Source organism: Bubalus kerabau, chromosome 6 (genome assembly GCF_029407905.1).
Source record: "Bubalus kerabau isolate K-KA32 ecotype Philippines breed swamp buffalo chromosome 6, PCC_UOA_SB_1v2, whole genome shotgun sequence".
Lineage (NCBI taxonomy): Eukaryota > Metazoa > Chordata > Mammalia > Artiodactyla > Bovidae > Bubalus > Bubalus kerabau.
Genome location: NC_073629.1, coordinates 33,889,041 through 33,899,798, shown reverse-complemented (window position 1 = coordinate 33,899,798; position 10,758 = coordinate 33,889,041). Strand labels below are relative to the sequence as shown.

At 53.5% G+C, this 10,758-nt stretch overlaps 1 protein-coding gene across 1 annotated transcript; it reads left to right on the top strand.

Annotated features, from left to right (window-relative positions):
* Positions 1 to 1,992: 1,992 nt before the first annotated feature.
* Positions 1,993 to 7,261, top strand: PROK1 (prokineticin 1). Its single transcript, XM_055586880.1, has 3 exons — positions 1,993 to 2,064; positions 5,308 to 5,433; positions 7,142 to 7,261. Exons 1-3 carry the CDS (start codon positions 1,993 to 1,995, stop codon positions 7,259 to 7,261), a joined length of 318 nt encoding a protein of 105 aa, XP_055442855.1.
* The last annotated feature ends 3,497 nt before the right edge of the window (positions 7,262 to 10,758 follow it).

Below are 10,758 nucleotides of genomic sequence, written 5' to 3'. Positions count from 1 at the left end.
TGGTGGTGAAGCTGAGCTGCTCTTCTCTTCCCCGCTCTCTCACTCATAAACGCTGGTCAACGTGTCTACCTAGGAGTCACATTCCCTTGGGACACTCTAAGAAAAAAAGTGTTGGATGGATTAATCTGTTTAGGAAATAATTACCAATTGCATTTTCCTGCTTTTGTTTCAAGTGCTTACTAGTATATAAAAGGCCCTGAAAAGTCCTGCAGTAAAAAAAAAAGCTGGTGGAACTGTGTAATCAGTTTCCCAAAGCTTCGACTGTGGAAATCTCATATGTATGTATTTGTATGCACATAGAAGGCAATGGCACCCCACTCCAGTACTCTTGCCTGGAAAATCCCATAGATGGAGGAGCCTGGTAGGCTGCAGTCCATGGGGTCATGACGAGTTGGACATGACTGAGTGACTTTGCTTTCACTTTTCACTTTCATGCATTGGAGAAGGAAATGGCAACCCACTCCAGTGTTCTTGCCTGGAGAATCCCAGGGACAGGGGATTCCGTTGGGCTGCCATCTATGGGGTCACACAGAGTCGGACACGACTGAAGCGACTTAGCAGTAGCAGTTGCAACACCTATTAACATATTGCAGGACGAAGAGCTGACTCATTTGAAAAGACCCTGATGCTGGGAAAGATTGAGGGCAGAAGGAGAAGGGGACGACAGAGGATGAGATGATTGGATGGCATCACCGACTCAGTGGACATGGTTTGGGTGGACTCCAGGAGCTGGTGATGGACAGGGAAGCCTGATGTGCTGCGGTTCATGGGGTTGCAAAGAGTCGGACACGATTGAGCAACTGAACTGAACTGAGGACATTTCTTGGGCAATAATGGCTTTTATCACTGTGGAGAGAAGGGACTTTTATCACTGTGGGGATTGTCTGATAAAAGGTCCTGGGAGGTCTCTGCATCAGTTGCTAGGAGGGGCTGTGCCCAGATTCACCTTCCCCAAGACTGGTGTCGAAGCCCACCATGTTTGTTAGCCCCTGGATAAGGTCAAGCTCAACCCATAGAACAGGAAGGCACATGGCTCCTGGTACCTTTAGCTGAAACCCAGCTCAAGCATACTTTTCCTCAGGGACCTGTCAACTGGCTCATCCTCTGCCTTCTGGTTCCTGAGCCAAGTGACACTTGGTGTTTGTCCAGAGCCTCTTAGAGGGCAATTCCTTATGAACTTCTCAGGAACATCAACCCCACAAGCCTGGCTTTGTTTTCTCACTGTCTTATGTCTCCCTATTGGAATATTAACCTTCTAGGGCAGCGGTCCCAAACCTTTTTGGCACCAGAGACCAGTTTCATGGAAGATAATTTTTCCATGGACCAGGACCAGGTTGGGGAGATAGTTTGGGGATGATTTCAAGTACATTACACTTACTGTGTACTTTATTTCTATTATTATTACATCAGCCCCACCTCAGATCATCAAGCATTAGATCCTGGAGGTTGGGGACCCCTGTTCTAGGGGACCAAGGACACTGCCTTCTCACTATGTCATCTCAGCCCCTCAGTCCGACAGGAAAGCCCAGATCATTCTTGTTGGCTTGAGTGTGAAGGAGCCGATGATCCTGGGTTTGGTGCAGGGAGGAGTGAATGGTGATGTTGCAAATCCCTTGATTTATTACCAAAGCTTTCCCCTGGCCCCAAGCAGAATAGAAGGATGCCCCAGAGGCGACAAGGACTGTGGGGTGCGATGCATGGAGCTGACTGGATCATTGCGTCCTGAGAGTCAGAGCGGCTGTCACTGCCACCGATGGTTCATCTTTATTGGTTTCGCTGGTGATTCAATGTCATTAGGGATTCAGGTCTCATCTCCATCTCTGAGATCATCTGAATAACAGAGTCATGGGCAAGAGTGGAGACAAGGCATCCACGGGCAGCCTGGATCGGACGCTATAAATCTCAGGGGAGAGCCTGGCCTTCCGAGCTGGCAGGTGTGAGGCGGAGCGGAGGCAGCGGAGCTGGCAGTGGTTGCCTTCACCCCAAGTGACCATGAGAGGTGCCATGCAAGTCTCAGTGATACTCCTCTTGGTGACCGTGTCCGACTGTGCCGTGATCACCGGGGTAAGTCGTCCAACATTCTCTCTACCCTGGGTTTTGGGAGGATGTCAGGGTCTGCCTGGGACAGGACCCAGGAACCACACAGGAAGCAAACCAAGGACATGGGAGCCAGTTCCAGACCGCACTTCCGAGAGGCATCTCACAGGGTTTTCACTTTAGTTAGACCTCAATAAAGGGGATCTGCTTCAGAGAAACTGTGTAAATCAAATTCTGCTTTCAATAAATGAGGAGAGCATTGCAAATTCTGAAGTTTGGACCTTTGGTCAAAAGAAGGTTTTTGAGCAATAATGAATCTTTTATAAAGTGGATTAGCACTCCCTAATTTATCTTTTGTGTAAATTTTAGTTTTCATGCATGGTTTGGTTCACATGTCATAGTAAGTTGACTTAATTAAAGGCTGTGACCTTATTTAGCTTCTGTTGGGTATGTTTAATCTCTGCTTTCTCTACTCTTAAGAAAGTCGATCTTGAAACTCTTTCTTTCCCATGCAGTTTATATGTTTTAACTCTGTGCCCAGTTGATAGGAATAAAGGTAACGCCAACAATTGGCTAAGTGACCCAGAAACAAGGGTCAGATAACAAGTAGAAATCCAGCCCCACTGTGGGTGCACCCAGGCAGGCACATTGTAGTATTCAAGACACCCCAATAGTGGTTCTCCCTCAGAAGTTTGACTTCACATGGACCCACCCTCTCATGGGCACAGGTTGTGTGATGGTGATGGGACCATTCTTATGAAAACAGGAAAGTAATGACTGACCTGGGAGCTTTCTAGATAAAAAGCCACTAGAACAAAAAAAAGAGAGAGACATTCACTTTTGTTTCAACTTCCTCCAGCTTTTTACACAGAAAATGGAAATGTAGAGGAGGCCAAACCATTCCTGGAACTGGATTAACTGTAATGTTCACAGAAAGCGAAGTCTCTTTCTTCTCCCTTTTAGAGGAAAAAGACTGAGTTTCAAAGCAGAACAAACATCAAAGGCAAGCCAGTGCTTTTGGGACCCAAAGTGTAAATACAACTGTCAGGACAGAACTGCACCTGATGAATGTGAGCCACCGAAGGCGGCCTTCTTCTGGTGCAGCTTGAAGGTTGGGAGGGTGAGAGCAGAGGGCAGAAGCCGTGGTTACCCCACCAGGGAGCAGGTTGATCCTGAGTCTGGCCCAGAGGCAGATCTGACAGGAGGGAGGGCTTAGAGATGGGAAAATGTCTTCCTAGAAGAGCCTCCAAGCTGACCCTTGGGAAGACAGAGAAGAGGGACACACCGAGCAGACCCGCCGCGAGCAGTCAGAGTGGTTAGAGCCGCTCCCTCTGCACTCCGAGCCCTGCTGCTGCCCCGTCTGACTCTCAGAAAGAGGCTGGGCTCCACCATCCCCGCAGTGCCCTGCTCCCTAGACCTCGACTGTCCCAAATTCAGTCCTGGAGGGGCCCTCCTCCCAGGGGGGACAGTGATGCCACACCTCTGTGGCAGAAGAGTCACGTGGAGTCCACTCAGCCCTGACCCTGAGCTTTCAGGGACCAGCTGGTGTGTGAGACGTGCCCTCACTAGGTTGGAGACCAGATGACTGCCCCCTGCACCTCCTCTGAGTGTCGAGCAGTCCCAGCATGTCCCACTTTACTGCAGGGCCCCACAGGGTAGCCAGAGGGCACTGCATGGCCCAGCAGAGAAGAAGTGAAGTGAAAGTTGCTCAGTCGTGTCTGACTCTTTGCGACTCCATGGACTATATGGTCCATGGAATTCTCCAGGCCAGAATACTGGAGTGGGTAGCCTTTCTCTTCTCCAGGGGGATCTTCCCAGCTCAGGGATCGAACCCAGGTCTCCCCCATTGCAGGCAGATTCTTTACCAGCTGAGCAACAAGGGAAGCCCCGTGGAAAAGGGCCAACCCAAACCAGCTCCCAGTTTCAGCTCAGAGAAGCCACAGATCTCTGAAATGGGAAGGTGGGGTGCTTCAACAAGGTGGCCTCTCCTGAGTCTGGAGCAGTTTAATTCTGTTTTCCTTAATGTAGGCTTTAGCTTAAAGCAGGTTTGTGTGGGTCTTCCCTGGTGACTCAGATGGTAAAGAATCTGCCTGCAATTCAGGAGACCCGGGTTCAGTCCCTGGGTTGGAAAGATCCCCTAGAGACAGGAAAGGCAACCAACTCCAGTACTCTTGCCTGGAGAATTCCATGGACAGAAGAGCCTGGCGGTCTACAGTCCATGGGGCTGCAGAGTCAGACACGACTGAGCGACTAAAACACACACAGATGGCACCTTTCAGAAACCAGGCAGGGCCACTCAGCCCCTGCTCTGGGAGCCCAACCCAGAGGAGTCCATCCTAGAGGAGTTACTATTAGTAACCCATTTTACTGGTAGTAAACTGAGGCACTACTACGACTACTATTAAGTCGCTTCAGTTGTGTCCAACTCTGTGCGACCCCACAGAAGGCAGCCTACCAGGCTCCCCCGTCCCTGGGATTCTCCAGGCAAGAACACTGGAGTGGGTTGCCATTTCCTTCTCCAGTGCATGAAAGTGAAAAGTGAAAGTGAAGTCACTCAGTCGTGTCTGACTCTTTGCGACCCCCTGGAGTGCAGCCTTCCAGGCTCCTCTGTCCATGGGATTTTCCAGGCAAGAGTACTGGAGTGGGTTGCCATTGCCTGAGACTAAATAACTTGCCAATTGTCACATAAGGGCCAGGCAGGCCAGCAGAGATGCCCTTGGGGGAAACACCTGTCGGGGGATGCTGGCCCCTCAGATGAAACTGGGTTTCCAGGGAGGACTGAGGGGGCCATGGTGGGGAGGAGAGGCACCAGCCCCGAGTACTGCTGGGTGAGGGCTGGAGGGTCCCTGTCCACAGAAACTTGACACCGACCACCCTGGGGTGCTGGCCATTGGGACCCTCCCCCTCGAAGAATTCGAGTTATTTCAATCTCCTTAGCATCCACTGAGCATTTTCTGGTGCTAGAAAAGCTCTGTCTCCTAAGCTCTAGCCTTGTCAGAGGGGAGCCTCTTCACCAAGTGGCCTCAGAGGAGCTCAGAGGGCTCTCAGATCCAAGTCTGCCGCCCCGCTCAGCCCTGAGTTTCCTGCCTCGACAGGGGCAGGGGTGGCGCTGCACGGCCCCAGGTGTCCCGGGGGACTGAGGCCTGGGTACCGAGGCCTGGGTTCCGCTCCCAGCACCCCTCTGAAGGGTTTTTGGATGTACTTTCCCTTCTGGTTTCTCTGCAGTGGTGCCCACGGGCACTAACGGCCCCTTTGTCTTCCCCCCCGCAGGCCTGCGAGCGGGATATCCAGTGCAGGGCGGGCACCTGCTGTGCGGTCAGCCTGTGGCTGCGTGGGCTGCGGGTGTGCACCCCGCTGGGGCGGGCAGGAGAGGAGTGCCACCCCGGCAGCCACAAGGTACTGCTCACACTGGCTCAAGGCACAAGGCGCTGGACCAGTGTTCCGACTCCAATCTAGGGATTTCTTGCCACCTCTTTACTTTGGGGGCGGTTGGGGTACAGCGGGGTCCTAATCACACAGCCTGTTAGACCTAGAGGCTGGAACCCCAGTTCCTCATTTGCCGAGGCCCCTGGGTCTCAGTTACCTCATGCATACAAAGTGGGGAGTAGACTGACATTCCTAAAGTTTCTGTTCTGATAAATTCAGATTCTGAGAGTCTCCTGAATGCCCTTTACTGCACAGGGTTCTTCCTCTAGACTTCCTAGGTAGCTCAGCAGTAAAGAATCCGTCTGCAATGCAGGGGACGAAGGAGATACAGGTTCAATCCCTGGATTGGGAAGATCCTCTGGAGAAGGGAATGGCAACCCACTCCAGTATTCTTGCCTGGAGAATCCTGTGGACAAAGGAGAATGGCAGGCTACAAGCCATGGGGTGGCAAAGTCTTGGACACGACTGAGTGACTCAGCACGTGCACACACATCCTCCCCTCAAGAACACAATGCAGTAAGACTGTAAAGTGGGTTCCCACCCAGAGCCTGAGTATGAGGGGGTGTGCAGGGTGAGGTTGGCCAGGCCCCCAGGGCATACACTTTAAGGAGACTCACTCCTCTGTGCCCTAGGCATCCAGCACCCACTCTGCTTCCTGAGGAGCCGCATCCCAGAGACCACAGAACAGCCCCAGGGCCTTTTCTGTCAGGTGGATGCGGCAGCACCTGTGGGCTTGCGCCCACTTCCCTGGGCTTTCTGTGGCCGAGATGCCCTGCAAGCCCCTCTGGGGAGCACGCCTGCACCCAGGAGCATCCTCCAATCATCATCCTCCCTGGCACAGCCCTCCTAGGCGTAAGGAGGCTGAGGCAGGGAGGGAGACAGAGCACAGTCCTTGTAGCCTTGGGGTATTCCCAAAACAGGCAGCAGAGGTAGTAATACACCGAGTGCTTACCACATGCCAATCATCATACTAAGTGATGGTTTTGCACGTTTAAACCTCTTTATCATGTAAACCTATTTACAACCACATGTGGTAGCCACTATTATTAACTCCCTTTACGGATAATAAATTGAAGCACAGAGAGGCTAAAAAGCTTGCCGGTTGTCACACAGCTGGGAATTGGCAGACCTAATTTGAGCCCAGGCTGTCCGACTTATCTATGCTCCTAACCCCTCCTACTCACCCTCCTTGAGGAACCCTCAGTGGCTCAGCCTTCCTGTGTGTGTGAGTCACCCAGCAGGGACCCTGTCCTGTGCAGCTACATCCCCGACACCCACACAGGGTGGAGAGTGTAATGGATGAGCTACAGGTGATATTCAATCACCGGTGTGAGTGTGAATTTGTGAGACAGTGGGTGTGCTGGGTCAGCGGGGGGACCCCGGTGGGTGGTGTGGGGGCTCGTGGAGTTTGGGGGATAGGTGGGTGGGCCACATTGCACAGTATCAGAGCTAGACTGCCTGAGGTCAAACCCTGGCTCCTCCACAAGCTGGCTGTGTGACCTTGGCATGTTACTTAACCTCTCTGTGCCTCAGTTTCCTCCTCTATAAAAGCCATTATTGGGGTGCTGGGGTGCAGGTGATGAGACATTTCAGCCAGGGCTGGGCCGGCCAGAGGCCCCCCCCCGGGGGCCCGCCTCCCTTTGGTGAAGGTGACGTCTACTCTCCTCTCTCTCCCCAGGTCCCCTTCTTCAGAAAACGGCAGCACCACGCCTGCCCCTGCCTGCCCAACCTGCTATGTTCCCGTGGCCTGGACGGCAGGTACCGTTGCTCCACCAACTTGAAGAACATCAACTTTTAGGAGTGTGTCTGGTCTCAGGACACCCACTGGGGGTGCCAGGCCTCTTTCTGAGCACAGCCTGTGGTGGTCTCCCTTGGACTTTTATTTCTGCGGAAAGGCCCAGCCCTGCATCCCCTCTGCTGTCCCACTTCCTGCACTGCTGACCTACACCCCTGCTCCCCTGCCCACATATGTGCACTGACGCAGACACATGCACGTCACAGGGTTTTACGGTCTGCCCGGCTGGGCTGTGGGGTCCTGGCTGGCGGCTGTGGTCCTGGAGGAAGCCCATGTGCACTGCTGAGGCCGCCTCAGGGGCGGTGAGTAACAGGGACGTACTCCTTCCTTGTGTCTCCCTGCCCGGGCCTTCCTCCACCACAGGTGAACCGTCCTCCCTGGGCCCTGCTGCTCCCCTCCGGCATGTGCACTTCTGCCCGCATCAGTGAGCTCGTGCAAAGTATGGGGCCCCAAGAGGTCAGTCGGCCTCCACACGGCTGCTGTGGGTTCAGCCTGTGGCCAGCCCGCTGGATCAGAACTGCAGGCCTCCCATGCCCCTCCCAGCACGTGTTACCAGTTCCCAGTGAAGCCCCCGATCCTGCTACCTCCCTGTGAAATGCAGACAGTGGTGGTTCATGAGGCCGTGAGTGAGTTCCCTCCAATAGTCCCCTTCCAAGGGTCAAGAGCAGGTCTATGTGTGACCTTGAGGAAGCCTCTGGCCTCTGCTCAGCTGGAGGAGAGATGGGAGCTAGCCGGCAGGCCACTGATTTGGGGCACAGAGGGGACCGTGACCCAGGACCCTGGCCAGGCTGTGTGTGCCCCACTTCTATTATAAATACGGCATCTTCTCTAGAGGCTGAGGGTTGCCTGAAGTTCAAAGCAGTTTGTCTGGGTGTCACACCACTGGCCTCCATCTGGTGTACAATCCCAGGCCCCCTCAGCCCTCCCATCTGGACCCTGCCCAAGGCTCGCCCGGGCGTGGTGGTGCCCATAGCCGTGAGCACTGACTACTGGTTGCAGAATAAAAGCATGAACAAGGGTCAAATGGCTGTGTGTTCCTGCCGTGCCTGGGGACGTGGGAAGGGGGCAGGGCCGGGCCCTGTCCGGGTAGGAGAGGGATGTGACTGGAATCCCTCCTCCCCTCTGGGGCAACTTTTTGGAGAAAGTGGATACAGGGTCCGTTTGCATGAAGGGTTCGAGGCAGCTCAGTGGGCTCTAGGCGATGAGGAGGGTGTGGCTCAAATGGGTTTCTGGGTTGGAGGCAGGAGGCCTTGTGAGCTGAGCCCTTTTGTCCCTTTTGTTGAGTGTCAAATAGTCGATGCCACCAGGCACCACGTGTGGGTGAGAAAGTTTGCTTCAGGGACGGGCTGGTGAGGCCCTGATTCTGTGTCTGAACCAAGGACTGGAGTATCCTTTAAGTGCTAGCCCTATGGCCCTTCCTGACCTCAATTCTTAGTCTGCTGCTGCTGCTGCTAAGTCATGTCAGTCGTGTCTGACTCTGTGCGACCCCATAGATGGTGGTCCACCAGGCTCCTGTCCCTGGGATTCTCCAGGCAAGAATACTGGAGTGGGTTGCCATTTCCTTCTCCAAATTCTTAGTCTGGGAAAGTGCAAGAAGCCTCCAAGGAGACTGGTTTCTGAGTCCTTGGTCCATGGGATTTTCCAGGCATGAATACTGGAGTGGGTTGCCATTTCTTTCTCCAGGGTATCTTCCCGACCCAGGGATCAAACCCAGGTCTCCCGCATTGTAGGCAGACGCTTTACCGTCTGAGCTACCAGGGAAGCCCAGAGCGGCAAAGGCCTGCGCAAATGTGCTAAGTTTCCCTCTCAGCTGGTGGAGTCTGGTGCCATCTAGTGGCTGACATGGGGGTGGCACAGAAGAGCTGAGGAGGAATACATGGCAGCATCAGAAAGAAGGGAGCTCTCAGAGCAGATGGGGACCACTCCCCAGACATCCCGTGTGTTATATTCAATCAGAGATTTAGAGGGACAATGCTTCCACCTGGGTGAAGAGGCATGCCAGGACACATGTTTAATTGCTCTTTTGCTTCCAGTTCCACCCTACAAATTTCTTTCCTGGAAGCCTCTGTCATCTTCCTGTGAGTCATCACCTCTCACGGGTTCTCCAGGATTAGAAAAGTGGTGCTGGATGGGGGTCAGAGGAAAATGATTGGGTGCTTCCCCTCCCGCCACCCCCCACCACCTGCCAGCCTGTCTGTGTGCAGCAGAGCACTGCATGGGAAGAACTGCTTGTCTTCCCAAATCTTCCTTTTCTTTGCTGGTCTTGATGGTTTGTGCTCCCACCGCCCCCTACTATGAAGTCTGAAGCTTGAGGGCAGTCTAGAACTGTCTGCCTCTCTGTTATTGTCCCTTGTCTCTGACTTCCTTGTCAAATGATCACCAAGCTCTCTTTCTTTTACCTCCTGAAAGTCTCTCGGTTCTGCCCCTGTTCCCTCTAGTCCGGGGCTGTCTGAGCCCTCACCCTACTCGGTGTGGTTCATGGCAACTGTTTCTACCTACTCTCTCTGCCTTCAGTTTCTCCTTAGAATCCACCCCTGCATACCCACCAGTCATCCTTCTAGGCAACAAATTTGCCTGGTTCTTTCCTCATCAAAAATTCCCCCAAAGGCTTCTCTGCAACAAAGGAGAAAGCTTGTCTTGTCCGGAAGCAAAAAGCTCCTTGTGGTCTGGCCCGGCCACCCTCTCTCTGCTCTCCTACTGTCTCCACCAGCCCTCCCAACCTCAGGACTGTCTTGGTTTGTGGAAGACGCCACGTGTATCTTTGCCCAGGCCATTCCCTCTGTGGGGAATGCCCTGCTTTCCTCTCATGTCCTGTGACTTCAAGGCATCCTGCAGATTAACCCACATGCGTCCCCCACCTCCACCTGCATCCATGGACACAGAGTGACTGGGACACACCTCAGGCCCTGAGTTGACCCTTGTTCTCAGAAGCTCTCATGTTTCTGTCAGCCTCCACCGCAGGAGAAAGAAGGGCAGTGTCTGAGTCCTGTTTGTGTCCCCAGGGTTGAATGGTGAAGGTCGTGGCTGGAGCAGCTGCACAGCCAGAGGACAGAGGCTTGGGACAGCTGACTCTGGGTAGGAATAAGGGTGAAACAGGATCCACTCCTTGTTGGCTTCCCCCTTGGTCCTCTGACACCCCTCTCGACCTCCATAAACTTCCACTGATGTTTTCCACTCAAAGTTTATAAAGAAAGGCTCCTGTGGGAGCCTGGAGCCAGCCACAAGCCTGAGAGAACAATGTGTGGGCCTCAAAGGGACCACTGGGCCTAGGACAGCAGGAGGGTCACAATCTGGGGCCCTCCATCTAGAATATTCTTTCTTGTGTTAGACCCCTACTTGGAAGGCTCTACTGCCCATGGATCATAGGTATATTAGATTTATTTAAATATGAGTATGACTTGGAGGAAAAATACGGGTGTGGTTTTTAAAAGGGATCAGAGCCCCCAGAGTGGGCTCACGTCGTCAGGGGCAGGAAAAGCCCCTGGCCTAGTGAGAACAGA

Coding starts and splice junctions, on each gene's coding strand:
- PROK1 (XM_055586880.1), top strand. CDS start 1,993: ATGAGAGGTGCCATGCAAGTCTCAGTGATACTCCTCTTGGTGACCGTG. Junction 2,065..5,307: donor ACTGTGCCGTGATCACCGGG/GTAAGTCGTCCA, acceptor TCCCCCCCGCAG/GCCTGCGAGCGGGATATCCA. Junction 5,434..7,141: donor GCCACCCCGGCAGCCACAAG/GTACTGCTCACA, acceptor CTCTCTCCCCAG/GTCCCCTTCTTCAGAAAACG.